Source organism: Saccopteryx leptura, chromosome 10 (assembly GCF_036850995.1).
Source record: "Saccopteryx leptura isolate mSacLep1 chromosome 10, mSacLep1_pri_phased_curated, whole genome shotgun sequence".
NCBI lineage: Eukaryota > Metazoa > Chordata > Mammalia > Chiroptera > Emballonuridae > Saccopteryx > Saccopteryx leptura.
Window position 1 is genome coordinate 4,817,664 of NC_089512.1, and position 25,195 is coordinate 4,842,858.

At 62.6% G+C, this 25,195-nt stretch overlaps 1 protein-coding gene across 1 annotated transcript in view; it reads left to right on the forward strand.

Moving 5' to 3' along the window:
• Positions 1 to 19,007, forward strand: part of POC1A (POC1 centriolar protein A) — a 63,536-nt gene extending 44,529 nt beyond the window's left edge. The window contains exons 10-11 of the mRNA XM_066351328.1: positions 536 to 679; positions 16,120 to 19,007. Coding sequence (XP_066207425.1) covers positions 536 to 679; positions 16,120 to 16,218 — 243 coding nt within the window. The 3' untranslated portion in view covers positions 16,219 to 19,007. The remainder of the gene's footprint in view (positions 1 to 535; positions 680 to 16,119) is intronic.
• The last annotated feature ends 6,188 nt before the right edge of the window (positions 19,008 to 25,195 follow it).

Consider the following 25,195-nt stretch of genomic DNA (forward strand, 5'->3'; position numbering starts at 1 on the left):
CCACGGGAACCGGAGGTTCCCAGACCACACTGGGACATCTGCCAGCCATGTCCTCAGGGACCGGGTGGCTCTGGGCAGGCCAGTGCTTCCCAGAGCCTCTGTCTGCACAGAGCGGTGCCAGCCTTGGGGAACACGTTGGACTGGAATGAGCCCCTGATGCAGTCACTTTTCCCCTGTGGTGGGGGCTTGGGGGGAAAGGCTGTTGCCCTTGGGGCCTGGGGACCTTGGGCAGAAACCCCGAGTCCCGTCAGAAGTTGCCTGGGGCCTTGTATGGCCGGGGGACGGTGCTCTCCTGCCCCGGGGCTGGCTCTGGTTCCCCCACACTCACGGCCTCTGCTCAGACGGGGAGGCCTGGAAGAGGGTGTGCGGGCCAGATGGGGAGTCCTGGACGGTGGCCGGTCTCACCAGTGTCTGAAGGTTGTTTTCCCGCATTTGCTGGTGGTTTTCCACTCGGCCCTCAGGGGCTGTCCCTTGCGCGGCGGCTCCTCAGGCACTCCACCAGGACTGAGGGCGCCTTTCCTTGTGCTTTCTTCAGCCAGAAGTGGACTTCCCGGTCCCAGCAGGCGGAGACAGGAGCCTGGAGTCGGTGCAGAGCCACCCGCAGGAGCCCAGCAGCGTGCCCCAGACGCTGACCAGCACTCTGGAGCACATCGTGGGCCAGCTGGACGTGCTCACCCAGGTAGGTCACGCGCGGCGTTCCTGCTGTCCGCACCTGGCCGGCAGCCGGACCGTGTGAAGTTGGCCAGCAGGTGCTGGGATTTTCAAAATCATAATTCTGATGGGCCCGTTTCCAGTCCGAGGTAATGACATGGCAGTGCCTGTCCTGGGGTCCTGGCTCTCAGAGACGTCGAGCCCTGGCCAAACCAGACCCCCCCACCAGAGCCACCAGAGCCAGGTCCTGCCAGGGCGTGCCCACCCAGAGCTGGCCCACGCCACAACAGAGCTTTGAGAGAAACACTATTCATCCCAGTCTTGTGGGCGGGCGTTGTGGAGGTGTGAGTCAGGGACCCGCGAGCCCAGGCTCCGGGTTCGAGCTGGCACCACTGCTTACCCTTGGAGCGCCTGGCACGTCTGTCTGAGGGCTGTGGCTGTGGGTGTGGCTCCCACGTCCATGGTGAATGTTAGGGGGGTGACTCGGGGCAAGTGTCGCCTGGGCCTGGCCCAGACGAGGTGGCAGGCACTGTGGGTGTGACGGCGGGGGGTCTCATCCTGGCCGAGGGTGCAGCCTGCCTGCCGGCCTACGGGGGTCCTGGGCACATCCAGGCCATAGGCCAAGCCCAGCGTGGCTGGCATGGGGCCTGTAGGTGGGTAGGGGGCGGACAAGGCAAGATTCAAAGGCCTCGGGCCCTTCCCTCCTTGGCTTCAGGTGCGAACCCCTTCCTAGTCCAGCTCAGAGGACATAGAGGACCCCTGAGTCTGCAACAGAAATGGACGCTGGGGCGTGGCGTCCTTTCCATATCTCTGGGTCTGGGGCTGAGTGAGAGGAGCCCCCCACTCGTGTCATGTGGTCAGCCGCGTGACAGCGTCCCAGCTGGGGCTGCACACCTGGACCCTCGGGCGAAGGACACGTGGAGGGAAAGGTCTGTGTCAGTGACTGGGGTGGCGGGCTGTGGGTGCGCCACGCAGACGTTTCTGGAGTCCTTTTCACCCAGAAGACCTGTGCTGAGCAAGGGCTGAGCAGCTGCCCAGGCTCTGTCCCCCGGGCCCGCGAGGAGCCGCCTCGTCCGGGAGGGACCAGGGCGCCAGGGCGGTGGAGGCCACGAGAGCCTGATAGGGTAAAACTGGAAATCGAGTCTGAGAAGATGGGTAAAGATAGCTCCTTTGGATCCAGAGGAGTGGAACACCGAGAACATTTCCTGTCACCGTGTTCCTGGTGCACATGCAGGGTCTGTTCTGTGTTAGCCCTGGGGGCTCTGCTAGTGACGTGGAGAGAAACTGACATCACAGAACACGGGAAGGCTCTCCTGCGGCCGGGGCCTGTGGCCGGGGTCTGATGCCTGGGTAGCACTTTGTCTCACCTCACACGGCAGCCCCTTCACAGACCCGAACGACACTCCAGCCACCCCAGGTGGCTTCTTCGAGAACCTCATCTTCGAGAGCCTCCCTTCCTGAGAGTCACAGCTACAAGTCCTCGCTCTGTGATCACAGAGCCGGTGAGTCAGGCCCCTGGGTGGTGTCCAAAGAATGCACCCTGGCCCTTTGTACCCCATGAGCTTGCTGTTTGGGGCCGCCTCCCCTGAGCTCCTCGGGGTCCTGATCCCCGTTAGACACTGTGTTCTGAGCCGCCGGGGGGGCGGGGGAGGTTGGCCTTACATGTCCCTGGCAGCTGTGGGAAGCAGAGGTGCCCCTTGGGGTTCAGGAGAGAGCCTGGGCACACCTGCCCTCCTGGGTTGGAGGGCCAAGTCTGCCATCCGTCACCTGGGTGAGCTGGGACAAGTGACGTCCGTCCCCAGAGCCTTCTTCCTCCTTGTGCAGTGAGGACCATCCAGCCTGTCTGGTTAACGGGATTGTTGGACTAGTTTGGGCTGCTTTGCGAAGCACAGCAGTGAGTGGGTGTTCTCCAGGGGGCCCAGGTGTGGCCGGAGTGGACACTCCATAGGCCTCTCTAACTGCCGGACTCCAGGCCCAAGGAGGCTTTTGAGCTGCCCGTGGAGCTCTAGTGGTCGGGGGGGGGGGGGGGGCAGCAGATGAGAGGGAGAGAAAGGGGTCTCTCCACAGGCCCAGGAAGGGGAGGCCCGGGAGGTGATGGGGGTGACTGGGGGACACTGGAGATGGTTGAAAATGAGGGATGGGTCATGGGCTCATTAGAGGGGAGTCCTGAACCCAGACCCAGCATTGGGCCAAGATAGAAGCTCTTCCAAGATGTATCCTTGTTTGGTTGTTTCTTAAATATATTTTTTTAAGATTTTATTTATTGACTTTGTGGAGGGGGGGGGTTGTAGGCAGGCAGAAGTATCAACTTATATGTAGTTGATTCGCTTTAGTTGTTCTCTGCTTGCTTGTTACTTGTTGTATGTGCCTTGACTGGGCCAGCCCGGGGTTTTAAACCAACGACCTCAGTGTTCCAAGTCAACATTCTATCCCCTATGTCACCACAGGCCAGGCATAGATAGATTTTACTGTCCTAGTTTTTTTGTTTGTTTTAAGGCTTTGTTATTGATTTTTAGAGATAAGAGAGAGAGAGAAAAGGAGGGGAGGAGCGGAAAGCATCAACTCATAGTAGTTGCTTCTCATATGTGCCTTGACCTGGGCAAGCCCACGGTTTCGGACTGGCAACTTCAGCGTTCCAGGTCGATGCTTTACCCACTGCACCACCACAGGTCAGGCTCCAAGATATATTACTTCTGTGACAGCAATTCTTTTATTTGAGTTATCGTAACAGTTGTTGGGGCAAAGTGTTTCCTAACAGTGGAACTTGGGTTTTTCTTGGGGAGGCATATTGTTCCTCAGAACCCTCGTGGGACTTCTCAGGACCTACTGGGACTGAGGTCATGAGTGTGGGTGCTGTGTACCATGTGCATGCCTCCCTTCCTCTGATGAGCCTATGCTAACCCCCCATCCCCTCCCCACCCATCCTGTGGCTACCCTGGGTCCCTGACCTGGTGGGCCTGACCGAGGCTCACGGGGTCCTCAGCTGCTCTGGCCCAGCTCTGCCTCTTCCTGTGTGGACCTGGGGACAGTGTGGTTTCCCCCTCTACAGAGGAGACACGTAAGGATAGCCCATCCGTCTGTCCCATAGAGGGGGCAGCAGAGAGGTCAGCGTCTCAGGTGGTTCTGAGCTGTCCCTTAGGGCCTCTTTCCCGTGACTTTTCTCTGATACCACCCGTGGCTGCCAGGCCTGCCTGCTTGGTGATGAGCGTTCCGTGGGTGTCCGGATGGAGGCCCTGACTTTCCCCGTCGTGTTCTTTTGGGGGTGTCCCTGAATAATACAGGTTCGTTTCCCAGATGCTGGAACTTGAACCTCGGCTAGACCCCTCCCTGCCTGAGCTCGCCTCCGCACTGGCTCCTGCCGCTCGCTCCCGACCCCTGAGTGACAGGTTCCAGCTGGGTCTGGAAGTCACAGAGGCGCTGGGTCTTCCTCAAGGCCAGGGACCGTTGTGCAGAGCCCAGCGCAGGACCCAGGAGCTGGGGAGGCTGTTCGGAGGGCCCGGCGGTGAGCGGCTGGGTGGTTTTGCTCAGAAGCCCCAGCAGAATTACTTTTGGCCCCCGTGTCACGTCTTGCTGCTTCTTAAAAACATCGAGCCCCGGGGTTCCTGCTCCAGCTGTTTGTATGCACCGCGGTTCGGGCTGGCCACAGCACTGCTGTGGTGTCACAGCAGGTTCCTGGGACGCACTGGGGCCGCTGGGCTCTGGGACTGGGACGTGTGCGGAGCGGGGGCGGCCAGGGGCAGCCCCCAGTCCTGCCTGTTTGGGCCTCTAGTGTTGTCATTTGTTGCGTGTCCTGGTGGCTGTAGCTGCTGACCTCTCCACCAGGCGAAGGAGTCGTGCCTGCTCGCTCTGGGGAGGTGGCGAGAACAGCCCCTTCACTTTGAGACACCCCGCTCCCCCCTCCCCCCGTGGTCCTGGCAGGTCCCCGTGTCTGATGGGCACTCAGGGGAAGCGTCTAGTGCTGCATGGGTGGGGAAGGTGGACTGAGCTGCCCTTGGTGTCACTCTCCTGGGCGGACCAGCTCTCGTTTGTGGAAACAGACTCCACAGTGAGGCCACCTTCCCTGGGGCAGTCCTCCCAGGTGTGCCCAGACCAGACTTGCTGGGAAGGGGCAAGTCACCTGCACGGCCGCCGTCCCGTGCAGTGTGTGCAGCCCGGATGTCCCGCACACCAGGCAGTGCCACGGGTGGTGTGTGCTGGTTTCCACAGAAGCGGCCCTCTCTGCTCATCAGCTCAGCCAGCCGCCTGGCCTGCATGGTCCAGGGTGGGTGTGGCTGTCCCCTCTTCATGGATGATTAAGGGCCGCCCTTGGGCCAAAGTCGAGTTCAGAACAGCCTGAGCTCCTGCCCTTTGGTTTGGAGACAAGGGACTCAGACACTGTCTGGTCTCGACCACCAACCTTGGGGTCTGACTCCAGTGGTTGCAGGGGGCCGGGCCCTGGCCCTCCCCAGCCCTGTCACTCCTTTTGGCAGTTTCCCCGCAGGCTCTCCGGCTTTGCAGATGCAGAGGCACAAGGAGAGGGCTGCTTCCCCCCAGGACCGGGCTGGGGCTGGGCTGTGGGCAGCGGGCAGTAGTCCTGGCGGGCCAGCTTGTGTTTGTTTGTTATGGCATGGGGGCTGGATGGTAGCCCGTCCTCCATCCGTCTGCGGCTGTGACAGAGCACCCCCCCCCAAGAAGCTGCAGATTGAGGGCCCCCATCTGCCAGATGGGCTTGGGATGGCTGTGGTTACCGCTGGGGCCGGGGAATGGTCACGGCTGTCTGAGATTCCTCCTGTGAGGCCCCAGCAGGCCTGCAGCTGGGGGTGGGGTGGGAGCAGGGGCTCACTCTGAGAGGAGGAAGTCAGGGACTCCGCGAGGCTTGTTCTAGCTCATCTGGGGACCCAGAGCCCTCCAGGGAAGGGTCCAGCCCCGGCCACGAGAAGGAGTTAAATGAATGCTGTGGTTGTGACAGGCAGCCCCCAACTGGGCCTGCCTGGCCCTGAGACTGACCGTGCCACAGCTGACCCTGTGGCCCCTTGGTGCCCTTCCAAATGAAGCACCACCAGGGGAAGTGGGGACAGCAACAGCTGGGCCCGCCACTTCCCTCTGCCCACTCTGTGGAAGGGCTGTTTAGGCCCAGACTGGCCGCGGTGGCCATAGCTCGGCGGAGGGGAAGAGCGGAATGGAGCCTCGAGCTCAGCGGGGCAGAGCGCTGGGGAGCGGTCTAGGCCCAGCCGGGGAGTCGGAAAGCTTGCCATGATGGGAGCCCAGGCGTCCCGCCATGGGTCCACAGGCCCTCTCGCCAGGCCAGGGCCCTGGGGGCCCAGCGTCGGCCCTGAGGCAGTCCTATCGGCTGGGCCCAGCCCAACTTGTCTCCCAGGCCTCCCACGAGCTACCGGGCATCTCTGACTTGGGACACTTGTGTCTCATCAGCTCTTGGTCAGCTAGTTCCTTTATATGGATTGTGGGAGGACAGTCTGAAGAAATGGGATGCAGAGGTGACCAAGGCTCCCTCCTGCTCAGACTCACCTGGGAGTCAGTACAGTTGAGCGGGGGCTGAGCAGTGACCCGTGTCCTGCACCGTGGGGTCTGTCCCTTTCCAGCACTTGGCTTCCTTGGTGGCCTGCCCGTGGCTGGCAGAGATGAGCGTGAGCGGAGGCCGGTGTCAGCAGGGTGTGCGGCTCAGGTCCCCTCCAGGTGCGGGTAACACCCCGCGGGTCCTGTAGCGCGTCTGGTTTTCTGGGTGGTGGTAAGTGAACCCACTTTTCAAAGTTTCTCCTTTGGCGGTAATATGGAAGAACCTGTGTTTATTTAAAAGGAGTTGCTATAAAGTTATGTGGAAGGTAAATTAGCCAAGATTTCTTAATCCCGTGGCTAATCCAGCAATAGAAAATTGTGTCTCGTGTACTTCCTGCGGAGAGCTGATCTCAGTAGAGGCGGGGCTGGGGGTGCAGAAACCCTATATCCCTGAGATAATGTGAAGCAGAGACAGAGGCCTGTGGGCTCGGGGGACAAAAGCTCGTTTTGTGTTGCTCGCACCAGACTGTGAGGTGAAGGGGGTAGTTAAAGAGATAGTCGCCGAGCCCAGGGAGGCCGGGAGGACTTGCTGTAGAAACTCAGTTCTTCTGTGCGTCCGTGTGTGTGATCCTGGGCGAGGTCACGTGTCAGACGTCAGTGTGGGAGGGAACCTCCGCTCCTTCCCCTCAGAAGCGAGGCCTGGAGCTTCTGGTCCTCTTCAGATTAGTCCTAAGATGGGAGGGGGAGGAGCCGGCTGCTTCCTGGACTCCGGCCCCACGGGGCGCACCCCCACTTTCTGCTGAGGCCAGCAGGGTTTCTTCTTCCTGGGCCAGCTGGCGGGCCCCTCCTGCCAGCCCCTCCTGGTCTCCCTCCCAGCTGTCCCCCAGGCCCGCCAGGTCCAGGCCCAAGCTGGGAGCACTCCCCCCTAGGCTGGCTCCCCATGACGAGGCCGCCTTTGGGGCCTGTGCCTGCCGGAGAGGCAGAGCCCTGGTGTGGGAAGGGTGGGCTTGGACCAGCAGCCCCTGTGTCCGGGGCGCGGGCTGGCTCCTCCAGCCCTGGTCACCCCTGACATGTGGCATGGGGCGGCCCCGCACGCAGGCACACGCACACATGCACACACAGGCACACAGCCGCACGCAGGCACACACAGCTGCACACATGCGCACACATGCACACACAGCCGCACACATGCACACACAGGCACACACAGCCGTACACATGCACACACAGGCACACAGCTGCACGCAGCCACACACATGCACACACAGGCACACAGCCGCACGCAGGCACACACAGCCGCACACATGCACACACAGCCACACACATGCGCACACAGCCGCACACATGCGCACACAGGCACACAGCCGCACGGAGGCACATACAGCCGCACACATGCACACAGCTGCACGCAGGCACACACAGCTGCACACATGTGCACACATGCACACACAGGCACACAGGCACACAGGCACACAGCCGTACACATGCACACACAGCTGCACACATGTGCACACATGCACACACAGGCACACATGCACACACAGGCACACACAGGCACACAGCCGCACGCAGGCGCACACACAGCTGCACACACAGGCACACACAGGCACACAGCCGCACGCAGGCACACACAGCCGCACACAGGCACACACAGGCACACAGCCGCACGCAGGCGCACACACAGCTGCACACATGCACACACAGGCGCACACAGGCACACAGCCGCACGCAGGCACACACAGCCGCACACATGCACACACAGGCACACACAGGCACACAGCCGCACACAGGCACACACAGCCGCACACATGCACACACAGGCACACAGGCACACACAGCTGCACACATGCACACACAGGCACACAGCCGCACACAGGCACACACATGCAAACACAGGCACACAGCCGCACGCAGGCGCACACACAGGCACACAGCTGCACACATGCACACACAGGCACACAGCCGCACACAGGCACACACAGCCGCACACAGGCACACACAGGCACACAGGCACACACAGGCACACACAGCCGCACAGGAGGGACAGCGCGGGAGCCGGCTGGAGGGAGGCAGAGCGGCGGGCGCGGGCCGGCAGCCCCACTTTGTTCTCATAGCTCACAAGACCCCACAGCAGAGAGTCCCTTTGCTGACATCTGTTTTTGATCTCTAGAATTTGAGTGAAGTCAAAACCATGCTACAGGGGAGATTAATTCCACATTTTTCCATCTTTGCAATGAAACCAGAGGAAAGTTTGGCATTCCGTGTAGTGCAGTCGAGTGGGCAGTGAGCCAGGGGCGAGCCCCAGGGTGTTTCCCGCGGCCTGGCACAAGTGCCTGCGATATGGCTCGGTGACTGTGCCCTCCCCTTGAGGCCCAGAGCAGCTGGGACTCTCTGTCCCCCCATAGTCTGGCTCCTATGTTGGGGGCCACAGGGCCTGGCCCCTCAACCGCTCTGGGGACTCTGCCTGGTGGAGCCCAAGGCAACCACAAGCCTAGAAATGACTAGAAGGAGCTTTCCTTCACGGGAGAAGCAGCCAGACCACCGCGTGCCACAGTGGCTCAGACCTTCCCAGGCCTGACCGCAGGCTGGCTCGTTTGGGGCCTTGTCAAGCCCCATCGGTGTCCAGGGCTTTCCCCACAAGGGCAAGAGCTGTGAGAGTCATGCTGCCCACAGGGCACCCCTGTGCCCAGCCTGGCACAGGGCAAGCGCCACGTAAACATGGGTCCCTGACAGTGTCACAGTGTGGGGTGCAGTGTATGACAAGGTCTGTGAAGCCCTGCGTCAGGTGACTTGCCCAAGTCCACTCAGCAGGGTAGTGGTCAGGTGCAGATTCAAACCCAGGCTGTGCAGCTCTGGGACCTATCATCTTACCATACATGACGAAGGTGGGGGTGAGGAGACACTCCTGACAGCCTTTTCCAAGGATCCACACCTGTGCTACAGCCATGATGTGCTGGGAGCTGGGGTCAGGGACCAGGAGGACTTCCTGGGTGAGGAGGGCTGGAGGAGGGCCTCGGGCAGGCGGGCTTTGGGCAGGAAGAGCACAGACAACACAGGCCTTGAGTGCCGTGTGAGCGCCCTGCCAGGAGAGCATCAGCTTTCGGACAGGACAGAGACACGGCAGGAGCGGTGTGGAGGGGCCCGAGAGGGAAGCGCCCGGCCTGGGGGAGCCCCGCGGGCGGGGTGGCCTGCCCAGAGTTGGGGCGGGGACTCCTCCAACGGGGCAGTGGCAGCACCTTGACCCCACTGCCCTGCTGGCCGACACACCCGCCAGGGGTCTTGGACACAGTCCGACTGTGGTTTGTTTTCTGTGCCCCGTCAACCCGTGCTACACCCCCATTCCCCTGCCCGCTCCTGGCCTCTGCTGGACACACACCTCCTCTCCATGGGGTTTCCGCCCGTGCCTGGCCTTGGCAGCCCCTCCCCCGAGCGTTGTGGCCCTCTTGTTCCACTCCCCGCCTCGCCCCATTTGGACGACGATACCCCAGTCCCTGGCTTCCTGCTGGGCTGCCGTCCAGGCCAGCTTTGGTTGCCCGTGCTGCTATGCCGCAGCCTGGGCGGAGTGCTTGGGGTGGCGCGTGGCGAGATGGAGGCCCTCGGCCTCTGCCGTCAGTCTGTCCCCGGCCCAGCCACCCTCTTCACCCTGTGCCACCTACCTGTCTTTCGTGTCCCAAAGAGGCCCAGGAGGGAGTCTCATGCATAGAACCAGTACTGCTCACCTGAGGGGCCCCCGTCCCCACCTGCTTGGAGCAGGGCATGGGCATGGAGCTGGGCGAGACCAGAGAGGGCACCAGGAGGCCAGGTGGGGCCTGCAGCTGCCGAAGCATCTGTAAGGGGCTGGCCGGGCAGAGAGCTGAGACATGCAGAGGTGGCTGGCTGGCTGATCAGCCTTACTCTTTTCTCCCTCCTCCAAAAATGTTACCTGCTGTCAGTCCCAGCAGAGCAGCTTGGCCCAAAGCTGGTCCTGACAGGACTGGTCCTGTGGCCACGTCAGTACCCAGAAGCCCCATGTTCGCTGCACATGGCAGGCACCTAAGAGCCGTGTGGGAGTAGATGATGTCGGGAGGGCCCTGGGTGTCCCGTGGACCCCTCGGGCTCCATGGAGACTATGGCAGCAGTGTTCCCGCTGCATCTGCTCATGGGGCACGCACAGGAAGCCTCAGCGAAGGTGGTGGCGCGGCTGCGTCTATGGCTGTGCCTATGGGAGGGGAGCTGCCGCTCCAAGGGGCCTGACTGAGAGGGTGCACCCCGAGTCTTCTGGGCAGTGCGGGTTATGTGCTTCCTTTCACTGCCTGTTTGGGACCCTCCCAGGCCACACCTCCGCTCCCAGAGCTCACTCTGGAGCCCATGCTCTGAAAACGGCCGCCAGCCTGCAGGGGCACCACCTTCCCTCTGTCCCTGCGCAGACCTGGGAGTCTTGGGGGGCAGGGCCAGGCAGCAGGGGCTTCCCTCTTTCTGTCCGTTTGGCTCAGGGCCCTGGAGCCCCCTTCCACCTTCCTGTGGCTGCCACACTGCAGTCCCCGTGCACCTGAGTCCCTCTCATACACATCGGGGCCAACAGACACACACAGACCCAGGCTCTGCCCTCACAGGGCACCCGGGCCGGCCAGTTCGGGCCATTGGTGGGCGGGGGAAACGATGTGGGATCGGAGCTCCCTGGGAAGGCTGTGCTCATGAGACAGGAGGCCCCGGGACAGTGGGGCTCGGAGCAGGACCCGCCCGGCCTGCAGGTGCGCTCTCCACTGCCATCGGGGCCTGGGGGCTGGGCAGCTTCTTTGGGCATCACTACAGCCCTGCTGGGACCAAAAATAAACTGAGTTATTCTTGGGCCACACTCAGAAGACCCGCGGGGTGTTACATGAAACGCCTTGCACACCTGGCGTCTTACACTCAGAAGACCCGCGGGGTGAACATGAAACGTCTTGCACACCTGGCGTCTTACACTCAGAAGACCTGCGGGGTGTTACATGGGGTGAACATGAAACGTCTTGCACACCTGGCGTCTTACACTCAGAAGACCCGCGGGGTGAACATGAAACGTCTTGCACACCTGGCGTCTTACACTCAGAAGACCCGCGGGGTGAACATGAAACGTCTTACACACCTGGCATCTTACACTCAGAAGACCTGCGGGGTGAACATGAAACGTCTTGCACACCTGGGGTCTTACACTCAGAAGACCCGCGGGGTGTTACATGAAACGTCTTGCACACCTGGGGTCTTACACTCAGAAGACCTGCGGGGTGTTACATGAAACGTCTTGCACACCTGGGGTCTTACACTCAGAAGACCTGCGGGGTGTTACATGAAACGTCTTGCACACCTGGCGTCTTACACTCAGAAGACCTGCGGGGTGTTACACGAAACGTCTTGCACACCTGGCGTCTTACACTCAGAAGACCCGCGGGGTGAACATGAAACGTCTTACACACCTGGCGTCTTACACTCAGAAGACCCGCGGGGTGATACATGAAACGTCTTGCACACCTGGGGTCTTACACTCAGAAGACCCGCGGGGTGTTACACGAAACGTCTTGCACACCTGGCGTCTCACACTCAGAAGACTTGCGGGGTGAACATGAAACGTCTTACACACCTGGCATCTTACTCAGAAGACCTGCGGGGTGTTACACGAAACGTCTTGCACACCTGGCATCTTACTCAGAAGACCTGCGGGGTGTTACACGAAACGTCTTGCACACCCGGCGTCTTACACTCAGAAGACCTGCGGGGTGTTACACGAAACGTCTTGCACACCTGGCATCTTACACTCAGAAGACCTGCGGGGTGTTACACGAAACGTCTTGCACACCTGGCATCTTACTCAGAAGACCTGCGGGGTGTTACACGAAACGTCTTGCACACCTGGCATCTTACTCAGAAGACCTGCGAGGTGTTACATGAAACGTCTTGCACACCTGGCGTCTTACTCAGAAGACCTGCGGGGTGTTACATGAAACGTCTTGCACACCTGGCGTCTTACACTCAGAAGACCCGCGGGGTGATACACGAAACGTCTTGCACACCTGGCGCCAGGAGAGAGCCCCATTGCTGCTGCCCCGGTGGGGGTGGATGTCAGTGTCTCTCTCCCCTGAGCTGGAACATCAGGGCTGGAATAAGACGCCCTTGGCAGCCTCTCCCAGGAGGAGTTCCCTGGAGAGCTCGGGTTGGGTCATGCTGGAAACCCTTGGCTCGTGACCTTGCTTTTGGTCCCCAATGGTTCTGTCAACACTTCCTCATGTTGGGTCCCTGGGCTGGGCAGCCCTGCCGAGGGCCAGGGTGCTTTCCCCTGGGTCTCAGGGGCATCCCCAACATCATCCTGAGCCCCAGCCAGCCTGGCCCTCGCTCGCCCCCAGTGCGCAGGGGCTGTGGGTTCACTGCCCTCCCTTTCCCCTTCCCTCCCTCAGGCCGAGGATGGCCTCAGAAATGCCAGGAACCCTGCTGCTGGTCCTGCTTCCTCCCTGGCCACTCCACGCCTGACCCTCAGAAGGGCCTCACTCAGCCTGTCCTGTCTAGAGCCTGTCCAGTCCTGGGGTGGGAGGGCAGCCAGTTTCCTGGGGTCCCATGGCCAGAGTGAGTGGAGGAAAGGAAGTCCAGGCCTGTCCTCACCTGCGCTTGATGGGGACAGTAAGGCACACAGTCCCTGCTCTCTGAAGCCAGGCCACTGGGGCTCACAGCCCTTGCGTGTCAGGTGTAAGCTGTGTGGTTTTAGGCAGGCTGCTTAATCTCCTTGTGCCTTAGTTTCCTTTTGAAATGGGGAAGATAAAGACCTGGGCCCAAGGGTTGCTGAGGGATACTCGACACCTGGTGGGCAGCCCCTGGGGCAGAGTGTAAGGACCAGCAGGGGCTGAGGGATACTCGACATGGTGGGCAGCCCCTGGGGCAGAGTGTAAGGACCAGCAGGGGCTGAGGGATACTGGACATGGTGGGCAGCCCCTGGGGCAGAGTGTAAGGACCAGCAGGGGCTGAGGGATACTGGACACACGGTGGGCAGCCCCTGGGGCAGAGTGTAAGGACCAGCAGGGGCTGAGGGATACTGGACACACGGTGGGCAGCCCCTGGGGCAGAGTGTAAGGACCAGCAGGGGCTGAGGGATACTCGACACACGGTGGGCAGCCCCTGGGGCAGAGTGTAAGGACCAGCAGGAGCTGAGGGATACTGGACATGGTGGGCAGCCCCTGGGGCAGAGTGTAAGGACCAGCAGGACCTGAGGGATACTGGACATGGTGGGCAGCCCCTGGGGCAGAGTGTAAGGACCAGCAGCACCTGAGGGATACTCGACACATGGTGGGCAGCCCCTGGGGCAGAGTGTAAGGACCAGCAGGAGCTGAGGGATACTGGACATGGTGGGCAGCCCCTGGGGCAGAGTGTAAGGACCAGCAGGACGGCCCTCGGCCCGGTCCTAGTCCTCCCACTGGGCTGTCCTCGAGTCTGGGCCCCACCCCCATTACTGAGGGGACTCAGGCATGAGCTGCCAGATGGCATGGGGCCTAGTAAGCGGTCCGTTGTCTCCCAGGCCAACAGACGGGCGGGGTCAGTCTGTGGAGGAGCCTGGGAGGTGGGCCTTCTCTCCTGGGCTCCCGGCCCAGACAGGTCTGCCTGGCGGCTGGGCCCTGGCCTGTTGGCCTGTTCTCCAGCTTCCCTTCTTCTGTGTCACACGAGGTCATTTCCCTCCTTGGCCTTTCTGAGAGGCTCAGGCCTCTGGCCCATTTCTCTGGACAGAGCCAGGTGAGAGGGTGTGTCGGTCAGGGGGCAGCTGGGAGGGTCGGTTCTCATCTGCCCTTGAATAGAAGGATGGCGAGCCGAGGGGTGGGCAGTGTGGGCTCGGGACTGCGGAGTGGTGCTCGGCCGTGCCCCTCGCCTGCCCTGTCTCCAGCTCGGGACTGCGGAGTGGTGCCTGGCCGTGCCCCTCGCCTGCCCTGTCTCCAGCTCGGGACTGCGGAGTGGTGCTCGGCCGTGCCCCTCGCCTGCCCTGTCTCCAGCTCGGGACTGCGGAGTGGTGCTTGGCCGTGCCCCTCGCCTGCCCTGTCTCCAGGCACCTGGGGCAGGAGACAGAGGCCTGCGCGGCCCTGGGCGGCAGAACGGCAGGGCTGAAGCCAGTTGCTGAGGCTGCTCCCCAGCGACCTGGTGGGGGGTGTGCTCTGAACCAGCTGGTCAAGGTCACACTGCAAACAAAGCCGCACAGCGTGCTGGGATGCAGTTCTTGCTGGGGACACCCCAACAGCACACACTCTGTCCTGGATACTCTGTTCCCTCCTCCATCAGCCCCAGCAGCTGGGGAGCGTGGCGTCAGGGTGGCCTGGGCACCAGCAGCCCTGAGCCTGTTCTTCTCTGGGGACACCCTCTCTGTGGTGGAGGGATGGCACATGGAGAGCCCATGATTTCAGAATAAGCAGGCTGGCTCCCCCCCCCTCCGTGTCCCGGAGTCTAGGGCTGTCGGAAAAAGTCTGGATGAAGAGTGATTTGGGGGCTTAGCGTGGTGGGAGTTTCCCAGCAGCCAGTGGAGACTTCCAGGAACGCTGCTCTGGGCCCGCTGGGGCTGTTTCCACCACCGCTGTTATGAGGTGCAGACCCCTCTGTGGCCAGCGGGCAGCGAGTGCGACTTTCTCAGCTCCACTCTGCCTCTCAGGGTGCAGTGCGTGTCCTGCGGGCAGCCACTGCTCAGGCCTGTCCTGAGGCTCGGGGCAGGGCCGGGGCCAGCGCCAGGAGCAGCCTGCGTGAGCGGCTGGCATCATGTGGGATGCTGGGAGAATTTATAGCAGCCTTACCGGGGAGCTCCCTCCCAGAGATTTCAGTTTCTTTAAATGTCGGCAAGGAAGCTTTCCTTTCCTCGGGACCAGGTCCCCAAGCCGCCATGGAACCCTTGGGGAAGATGGTAGAACCTCCTGGGAAAGCCCGCAGACAAATAGGGAAAGTGAATAGAAAGTTTTGTCTCCTCTGACCCTTTCTGATGCTTGTCTGCAGCGAACTCGCTCAGTGCCTGGTGTGGGCTTGGCGTGGGGAGTGGGTGGTGAGCACAGCCTGGCTCAGCTGAGTGGGGATGGGGTGGGCGTGGCCGGAGCGCAGAGGACGTGAGGGCTGTGGACCAGCCCTCCCCTGAGGAGCACACAGGCATCCAGATCCCACTGCCCCTCTGCTGACAGTGTCCGAAGCCTTGTCTGGGAGCCCTGCCTGCAAGACTGGCCCTGGCTCACGAAGGACACGCAGCCCTAGCAGCTGTGGGCATGTGGCAGACCAGCCATCATGCTGGGTGTATGGAAAAGGTCAGGGAGCGAGGGCTCAGCCTCCGGAAGCCAACATGATGGCAGGCGTTGTCACAGTGGCCAACGGGGGTCCAGCTAACAAGCGGGGCCCCATGCTGAGTCACCTTCCAGTCTCCAGGACTGCTATGAGCTCACTGTCACCCTTCCCGTTATTGAGGAGAAAGTGGGCTTCGAGGTGGGGAGCTAGGGCACAGCCCTGCAGTGGGACTCACCTCCCAGCTTGGGGAGCCCCCTCAGGAGTGGGGTGCAGGGCCCAAGGCATGGGCAGGACCCAAGTGGGGTACCTCCATTTGTGATGCAGAGTGCTCACCTTTGGAATGAAGATGGCTGATGGTGTCCAGGTGTTTACGGACAGCCTGGCCCCAGCGAGGAGGTGGTTCTGCTCCGGCGCCCCAGCCTAAATGCCAGACCGGCAGGGCCCAGGGTTCCTGACCGTGGCTGTGTCAGGAATGACCAGGGCTGTGGGACCTGCCGCCTCCTCACCCTCACTGTGTATTGTACCCTCCATTGCCCACAGCCATCATCCAGTGCTGGGAGGGTGGACAAGGCAGGAGCTGTCCCAGCAGCCCTCAGAGGGACCCGGCAGGACCCTGGTGGGGGAGCCAACAGCTGGCCTGTGGACGGGGTGGAGGCTGTGGAGCAGGACTGGCGGGGACCCCCGGGCAGCCAGGCGCCCTTGTGCCCGCTGAGTCTGCTCCCTGGTGTTTTGCAGACAGTGTCCATCCTGGAGCAGCGGTTGACCCTGACAGAGGACAAGCTGAAGGAGTGTCTGGAGAACCAGCAGCTAATCATGCAGAGAGCAACACCGTGATCAGGGGCGCAGCAATCAGGAGCTCGGTCGATTCGGGGGGTGGCAGGCTGGGGATCTGTACTGGGGGACTCGGGGGAATAAAGGGACTCAGCGCAGTGGGAACCCTGTCCCTGAGGCACTGCACCCAGCCCTGGAGGCCAGTGGGCGCGGCTCACATGTGCACAGTGGACCACGTCTGGTTTAATGTGATGGAACCACTTGGACACGTTGGCTCCCTCAGAGTCCTGAGGAGGTGGCCCGAGCCCCCATGTCATCCTCGCCTTACTGGGGCCTGTCTCTCTGCTGCGTGGCTCTCTCCCCGCCAGCACAGCTTAGATGTGGACTGCTGCTCCTGGGTGGATGGGCCAGTTCTCTGACTTGGACAGAAGCCCCAGCATGGGCCCATCTGACTTGAGTTTGTCCAGGAACAGGCTCCCTGACTATGCGGTGGCCTTCATTTCTGCTCTACACAGAGCTTGGTGGCTTCCTTGTGTGCATGAAGGCAAATCTGAAAATTAAAACGGACTTAATTGAAACTGGAAGTGGCTCGTTCTGAGCGAGGCCTGATCAGCTCCTACCCCTAGGGCGCATGCAGTCAAACTGAAAACAGCCACTTGGAGGGCTCCTGCCAGGACTGCCTGCAGTCCAGGACAGCCTTGTTTGCAGCTGTTCGGGGTGTTGGGGGAGCAGAGCCCCCGCATGCTGTCCCGCGGGCATAGCCTGCTGCTGTTGAGACCTGAGGCACCTGCGGAAATCCCACAGGCTCGGGGGGAGTTCCAGAGGCTCCGCCCTCCGCGCCCGTGCGGGAAAGCCGGGCAAGTGTTTCCCAGATGTCTGGGTGTCTGTGCCTTCAGCACTCGGCACGGGGCCCAGCCAGCCGGGGAGGGTTTTGTCCTCCCGCGCACCTGTCCTGGGGGCCGGTGGGACAAATAGAGCTCCCCGGGAGCTGTCAGTACCACTTGGCTAATGAGGCTCCCAGCCTCTGTGGCCCCCGGCGGGGAGCAGAGCCGGCAGCCCGAGGCCTGGGCTGGCGAGCTTGGGGCATCTGCATCCTCCCTCTGGACAGGAGGGAGCCCCAGACCATGTCGGGCTTCCGGCTCTGCCTTGTCCCACTCTGTGGCCTTGGCATGGTGACCTTCCTCTCTGAGCCTCAGGTTCTGTGGTAGTGGGTGGCAACAAGCCCTCTGGGAGGGGTGGTGACCAGCAGGTGCTCCCCGTTCACCGTGGCCCCCAGCCATGCCAGGCTCGCCGCTGTTGGTAACATGCTCCCACAAGCTGTAGGTGGGGCAGAGGCCCCCAGGGCCGCCGCAGTCCTCACGTGTCCCCGCCATCGTGCAGGTGAGCTGGCAGGTCTTGGGTCTGATTGGCAGGTGAGGCCTTAAGCTGTGTGCCAGGTCCTGGGCGCCCCATCCCTAGCGGCTTTTAGGGGGAATCTGGGCAACTCTGAGTCTGCTCAGCGGGGACGCAACCTGTGGGGCCAGCCTTGTCATGTCCTCTGTGCTGGCTGCCCTGACACCAACGGGAACTGTGCTGTGGGGGCTCCAGTCCCAGAGCTGCGCTCCCCAGGGTGGGGGCTCTGGTGGTCTGAGCGGCAGGGCTAGGGCGAGATCCTCTCCAGAGACACCGACGTGTGGGTTTAGGATCTGCAGGCATGTGTCCTGGAAGCCCCACCACAGTCATGTCTGGAGGGGCACGCACACACACCACACCTTGTTTGGTGGTCCCAGGCTCCCTCTGAGATACCAGGTGGCCAGAGTTGTAGCCGTTGGATCCACGGGCATAGCCCGGGGTGAGGAGGGAGTTGGTCCAGTGGGGGGGGGGGGCTCAGGGCAGCCCCTCCCCACCTGCGGGAGAAGCACTAACACCGCGTCTGCTGTTCCCGAGGCCACTACAGGCTTGCGGTGTGTCTGTGATTGCCCAGAAGCCCAGCCTGCTGAGCCTGCAAGGGCAGGTGAGTCGCTCTGGCCCTATTGTCCCAGTTTCCTGTCATTAACGTCACCTTCCTCAATGACTTGATAAAGACAGGCCTCTGATGGCTTCAGCCTTAATTGGCCTGCAGCCATTCAAGGGGATAGAAAACCGCCCCTGGGTTCCCACGAAGCACCCCGCCCCAGGCTGGCGGCGGCCCAGTACCCCAGGACATCACTGCACTGCCCGTGAGCCTCAGGCACCCGGCCTTGTCCTGCGGCCCCTGTCCTCACCCGAGCCCGCTGGCCTGGCCCTGGGGGCTCGCTCGCTTGGCCGCTCTGGGGAAGGCTTTCCCTAGAGGCTTCCCCCTCCTCCCTGCCTCCCAGCCCATGAAGGCCCAGGACAGGCCTTCCTAGTGAGGAGGGGCGGCCTGGCCAGGGAGCCGGGGCAGAGCGGGAGGGGTCTTGCTGTGCAGGTCCCTCCAGCAGCCAGCCTTCCGGAAGCTCTCCTGGGAACCTTTCCCAGAGGAAGGCTAGAGAGTGCTTTCCCTTTAGGGGACGCCCCCTGCAGCGTGGCCACCTGGATTGCCTCTTGTGGCAGGAGCCCTGGCCCCCCCCCCGCCCGCGAGGAAACAGGGCCCTTTGAGAGGTCCTGATATCTGTTGGGGACAAACACTTCCAGTTTGGGGATCTTTAGTCCTGTGGGCCCTTCTGGTGAGAGAAGGGAGCCTCGGACTGGGGCAGATCAGGTGCGGGCCCTTCCACCAACCCCCAGAATCTCTGGCCTACCCCCACTCAGGCCGTCCAGGAGTGGTATCCCTGACCCCTCGCCCCCCCATGGAGCCAGCACCTGTTGCGATGCAGCCTGCTCATTTCCTGCTTGGTCTCCTGCTCTGCCCTTGGCCCTCCCCAACATGCTCACATAGCAGCCTAAGTCTGTAAGATTAAAATAATAAAAAAAAACAAACCTTGTAAGACAGCTCATGCGATCCCTGTTCAACGCCTTCAAGCAGTTCCCCGCCTCCCAGTACAGGCCACAGCACCTGCCACAGCCGTGACCCCGTCTGGGTCCTGCCTGCCCCACCCCCATCTCCTACCACCTGCCACTCGCCCCTCGTGTCCCTCCAGCCACACCAGCCTCCTCGCTGTTACTTGGACATACCAGGCAAATTCCAGCCCCAGGGCCTTTGCACCTGCTATTCCCACTGCCAGGATTGCTCTGACTTCATCAGTTTGCACCATGGCCCCCTGATCCATAACATGGCGTAAGAGCAGGGTTGGCTTCACAGGGCTGCGTAGAAGATTTGCTCGTACAATTCACACCAAGTTCGAAGTGCAGGCTTTGTCCCTGTTGGGCTCTGACCCCATAACCTGGGAGCTTGCTGGAGGTGGGGGGCTAAAGGGCTGGCCCCCAGAACTAGAGTCCTGCTGGAACCAGGCCCACTCCAGGCTCAGCCTTCACTGGCCAGCTGGTAACCTGAGGGTCAGCTAGTGCTCCCGCGAGGGGGCCCTGTGGTACCCAGGAAGGCCCTCAGTCTCCGCTCCCTGACCGCCACAGGTCTTTCACTGAACACCCCCATCCATGTCAGCATGGCTCCCACACAGCTTTGTCCTAACGAGGCTTCCAGGTGCCAGGCCCATCTGGGTGCCCATGCATAGCCCCCACGGGGCAGGGGGAAGGGGCGCAGCCAACCCACATGCCAGGACTCCTTGCCCACCAGCTAGCCAAGGGGTGCAAAGATGGGGTCTAGGGCTGGTGGGGTCAGTGGCCTTGCTGTACCTAGGGCTGGTGGTAGGGGCGGGGTGGGGGCAGTCAGGCCTGGGCTGAATGAGTGTGCTGGCTGGGGGCTGACGCTGCTGTAGGGCTTCCTTGTGTCCGGGACCCTCCCAGCCGCCTGGTTCAGCCTGGCCCCTAGTGGCTCCATCCATTACCCAGCGGGGCCAGGGTATTGGGCTTCTCTGCCTGAAGAAGAGGATGGGGCCTTCTGAGGGGTCTCTCCCACTGCCCCCAGCAGACCTCTGGCCTGGGGCCTTCTGCAGGGGCCCGGGAGACTGCAGTTAACCTTGGGGGCGGGGGTGTCCGGAGTCGAGGAATAGTCTTCCCCAGCTCTCGCCTCCTCTGCCTTTGCCCCCTTCCTCCTCTGATCTCCCTCCTCCCGGTCTCCTTCCTCCCCCTTCCTCCTCTGATCTCCCTCTTCCCGTCTCCTTCCTCCTCCTGATCTCCCTCCTCCCAGTCTCCTTCCTCCTCTGATCTCCCTCCTCCCAGTCTCCTTCCTCCTCCTTCCTCCTCTGATCTCCCTCCTCCCGGTCTCCTTCCTCCCCCTTCCTCCTCTGATCTCCCTCTTCCCGGTTTCCCTCCCCCTTCCTCCTCCTGGTCTCCTTCCTCCCAGTTTCCCTCCCCCTTCCTCCTCCTGGTCTCCCTCCTCCTGGTCTCCCTCCCCTCCTTCCTCCTCCTGGTTTCCCTCCCCTCCTTCCTCCTCCTGGTTTCCCTCCCCCCCTTCCTCCTCCGGGTCTCCCTCTTCCAAAACACGTTTTTCCAATCCCCGTCCAGGCCCCTCTCCCCCTCCCAGCCCCTTCCCATTTCCTCTTGGAGGCATCCGCTGCATGTGGAATTCATTAGGAGACCCTCAGGGCTTGTAACCCAACTCGTTTGGGCCTGGCTGTGGGGAGGGGCCTCTCCACGGCCCCCACAGGAGAGCAGGCAGGGTAGCGGGGACACCCTGTCTGGCCCCCGTGTGTCCCTGTGTAGCCTCAAGCTGGAGACCACAGCAGCTGGGCAGGGCCGGCCGAGAGCCGGTTGAGGTGGGCCGGGGGCCTCGTGGCTGGGCGTGTGGCTCAGCTCGCTGCTCTCTGGTGCCCTTGAATCCCAGCCTCTCCGGGGACCGAAGCCGGGGCCGGGACTGGAGAGCTACTGCCCCACTGGGCCGCTGGGCCCACTTGTGAAGAGCAGACCCGAGGGCCCCTAGAGCAGGGCAGGGTGGCTGCGGGGCTCCGAGCAGCTGCCCGATGCCCCCGGCTTCCCGTCTGAAGATGCGAAGGGGGTGTCCAAAGCAGAGAGGGCAGCGTCAACAGCTCCTGGGCAACATAAGGCTGCTTTTTTCCCTGAAGGACTCGCTGAGGGTGCAGTCCCCTTAGCTGGTAGTGGAAGTTGTGCAAACACCTGGTGCTGTGGTCGGGCAGCAGAGGGTGGGACGTGCCAGACGAACACAAGAAAGCCGGTGCCTTGTCAGGGCCTTGACCGCCCTCCTGTGCCGTGCGGCCCGGCCGCAGAGGGCACAGCGTTTCCAGGACGTCTGACCGCGTGTGTCTTCTTATCGAGTGTCCCTGGCAGGCGTGCTGCTCCGAGGATGCCTCTTCGCACAGTGCTGAAGAGGGAGCCCTGAGGAGGCAGGAGGCCCGGGTCAGAGCCCCTGATGGGGCAGGCCCCCTGAGGTCAGCAGGGCTGTTTCCTGCTGAGTCTGAGCACAGGTCGGACTGGATGGGGAGGCAGCTGAGGAAGGGCAGGCGGGAGGCAGCAGGGGCTGGCAAGGCCACGGCTGGGAGGTGGAACCACGCTCGGCTAAGGCGACTCCAGTGTCCTCGCTGCCGTCCTCATGGGGGGCAGGCAGGTGTGGGCACAGACAGAGGCGGGAGGCTGCTGGGCAGAGCCTGGCCCCACGGGACGGGACGGGACCTGCAGGAGCAGGCCCCAGATGTTGGGAGGGCCCGTGCCACCGCCCCCACCACGACAGCCTCAGGACGGGGCAGCCACCGGATAGAAGAGCCGCCTCGACCTGTCTCCACCTCCCTCCCTGATGGGCCAGTCTCTCCACTCAGAGCCCGCTCTGCCCACACTGCCTGGCCGCCCCATGGTGGGGGAGTCCCTGCCTGCTCCCCAGGTCTTCTCCCCACTGTCCAGGCACAGGAGGGTTGAGCCAGGGGACACACCCCTCACACAGTGTGCTTCCTCCTGCCTCACAGAAGTCTTGCATGATGTACTGAACCCACTTTACAGAGGAGGAAACCGAGGCCCAGAGAGGGGAGACTAGTAGTCGAGTCAGTATTAGAACCGGGTTTCTAGGTCCAGCTCCCCAATCTCCACCCCCATGTCCCTACATCTCACCCAGGCCCTGTCCCAAAACACAGGGCACACTCACACCTTGGCCATCTGAGGGCCGCGTAGGACTGTCCCACTCTGTCCAGTACAGGGCCCGGCAGGTGGTCAGCACTCGACCCTGTCTGGTGCAGGTGTACCAGGCCAAGGCCACTCCTCTCTGCCGTGGCTGGGGGTGGCTGGGGCCCTGTGCCCAGTACCTCAGGCCAACGACCCCCCCCCCCCACAGTCCCAATGTAGAACCTGCCTGGCTGCCCTGCACCTCTGGGCGTTAGGTAGACAGAAGTCATCGCCCCACTTTGTAGATGGAGAGGCTGAGGCACCTCCAGGTGCCCCCTAATTCTGTAGCAGGCAGCAGACTGTCCCCAGCTCGGTTGGGGCTCCCAGTCTGGTAGTGCCACGGCCTGGGAATCCGGACAGCTCACCAGCCTGAGTCCGTGGGCCAGGCCTGCTGGTTCTGGGGAAGCTGACGGGGGTCCTGGGAAGATTTCTAGGGGCGGCTCCAGCTCCGGCCAAACTGTCCTTTCAGCAGCTCGCTCCCAGCAGCCCTGGGTTCTGACTGCCTAAGGCTCAGGCCAGAGGCTGTCCCCTCTGGAGAGCGGGGACAGGGCAGTGCTACCTTCTGATGGGAAACCGCATGAGCCGGGGAAGTGGGCGGGGTCCTCAGGCAGAGCTGACCCCTGCCTCGTCCACGCTGTCCCTACTGGCAGGAGCCCTGAGAGTCACAGTTCACTGGACCCCTCCGCTCCCCCAGCAGACCCTTGTCTGGGGAAGCACGTGCCCCTGTGGCAGGATAAGGCTGGGTGGGGCCAGCCCAGGAAGGAGAGTCCCTCAGACTGCTCCCTGGTACTGGAAAGGCCATGCCTCCGGCTCCGGGCAGGTGCTGGACAGAGGACTTCGTGTGGGCTGAGACCGAGCAGGAAACCTGGGAGGGGGGCTGGGTGCCATCTCATGCCTGGACCAGGCCAGCTGGCTCCCAGGACATGTCCCCAGCCTCAGCATGGTCACTATCAATGCCTCTGTCTTCTTGTAGGAGGTATTCCTGAAAAACAGGGCTGTGTGGGCAGTGGGGAGAGGATGGGACAGGCCGGGGCAGCAGGCAGATGCTAATGAGGCAATTAGGCCTGGCAGCTACAGAGACCTAGCAGCTCCCACCTCTTGGCCCACCCAGAGCAGACCCAGCCCAGGCCCGGGGCACATCCGCTCGCCAAGTGCCCAGGGAACTCCCCGCCTCACAGGTTGGACTGGCTTTACTGTCAGGAGCTTGCCACTGCTGGCCCTCCAGATCCAGAAATCCATACGCTTGTTAGGCAGAGACAGAGCCAGGGCCCCCTCCCAGGACCTCACCACTGCTCCTTCCTTGCCCCTGGCTGGTCACAGCTGGAGTTGCTCTCCTGCCTCCCCCCCACTGCTCCAGCCACCAGGGGTCCAGCCCTCCCTGATGCAGGCAGCCTCAGCAGGGTCGGAGGCTTGGAGCAGGAGGCCCAGGGTGACCTGGCGGCCAGATGGGCAGGCAGCTAAAGACCTCTGCACCCCAAAGCCCTGGCTTCCATCCCTCAGAGCCTCGCCTGGGTCCGTGGGGTGCTGCCCAGGAGGTCTGCAGTGTCACCAAAGGGAGGGGACATAGCCCAGGTAAACATTCTGGGGCAGGGATGTCAGAAGAGCTCTGGCCTCCACCTGTGGCTTGTTGTCAGGGAACTGGCCCCTGCTGGGCTTATCTGAGTCCTCTCCCTCTCTGCAGTCCTCAGAACCCCAAGGAAATTGGGCCCAGCCTGCCTGGCTTCCAGGGGCTGTTGAACAGCTTCTCCTGGCCCTTCACAGCCTCGGTGCCAGCCAATGGGGTTCCCTCCACAGAGGTATGACGGGGGCCTCTGGCAACAGGGAATCTCATTGCCGGATCTGGGCAGGTCGTGCGGGACAGGCTGAGGCCCAAGGAGGGAATGCGAGTGAGAGGCTTCCAGAAGCATCCCAAATGTCAGGGAGAGCCAGTGGCATTTTCAGTCCCAAGACCACGTGCTGATGACAGGAGTCCAGAAGGAGGCCGGGGCTGTCATTCCCGCTCAGCCACTTCCCAGGTGCCCACTCGGGCTCCGGGCTCCGGAAGTCGGGTGGATCTGGGGGAAGGAGTGAGAGGTGGTCAAAGGAGAGGGCTGGCCGAGGAAGGTTTCAGAAGAGGGACCAACAGTGCAAAGGCCTTGAAGAGAGAGCAGGCAGGACAATGGGGGAGAGGGGAGGGGAGCAATGGAGGGAGGCCGGGAGGGGGGGAGGGGAGTAATGGAGGGAGGTGGGGGGAGGGGAGCAATGGAGGGAGGCCGGGAGGGGGGGGGAGGGGAGCAATGGAGGGAGGTGGGGGGGGAGGGGAGCAATGGAGGGAGGCCGGGAGGGGGGGAGGGGAGCAATGGAGGGAGGCCGGGAGGGGGGAGGGGAGCAATGGAGGGAGGCCGGGAGGGGGGGAGGGGAGCAATGGAGGGAGGCTGGGAGGGGGGGAGGGGAGCAATGGAGGGAGGCTGGGAGGGGGGGAGGGGAGCAATGGAGGGAGGCTGGGAGGGGGGAGGGGAGCAATGGAGGGAGGCTGGGAGGGGGGGAGGGGAGCAATGGAGGGAGGTGGGGGGGGAGGGGAGCAATGGAGGGAGGCCGGGAGGGGGGGGGGAGGGACGGGGCCAGATCGCCAAAGGCCACGCTGGCCACAGAGGGGGACTGTGCTGGGAACCCTGGGAGGTGTAGGAGCAGGGGAGGGCCAGGTGCAGCTCTTCTCCTTCGCAGGGATCCCTGTGGTTGCTGTGAGGATGGAGCGGTGAGCTGGAAGGAGGTTGGAGAGCTGGTCCAGGGGAGGGGAGAGGGCCTAGGCTGGGCAGTGTTGGTAGAGAGGATGGACTGAGACCGGGTCCTGGGAAGGACCAGCTGCATGGTGTGGGGCAGGCACGTGACAGCACCTGAGCGGTGCCTGAGTAGCCCCTCTCGGGATGGGGTGAGGGGCTGCCCGTGCCTCCAAGGTGTG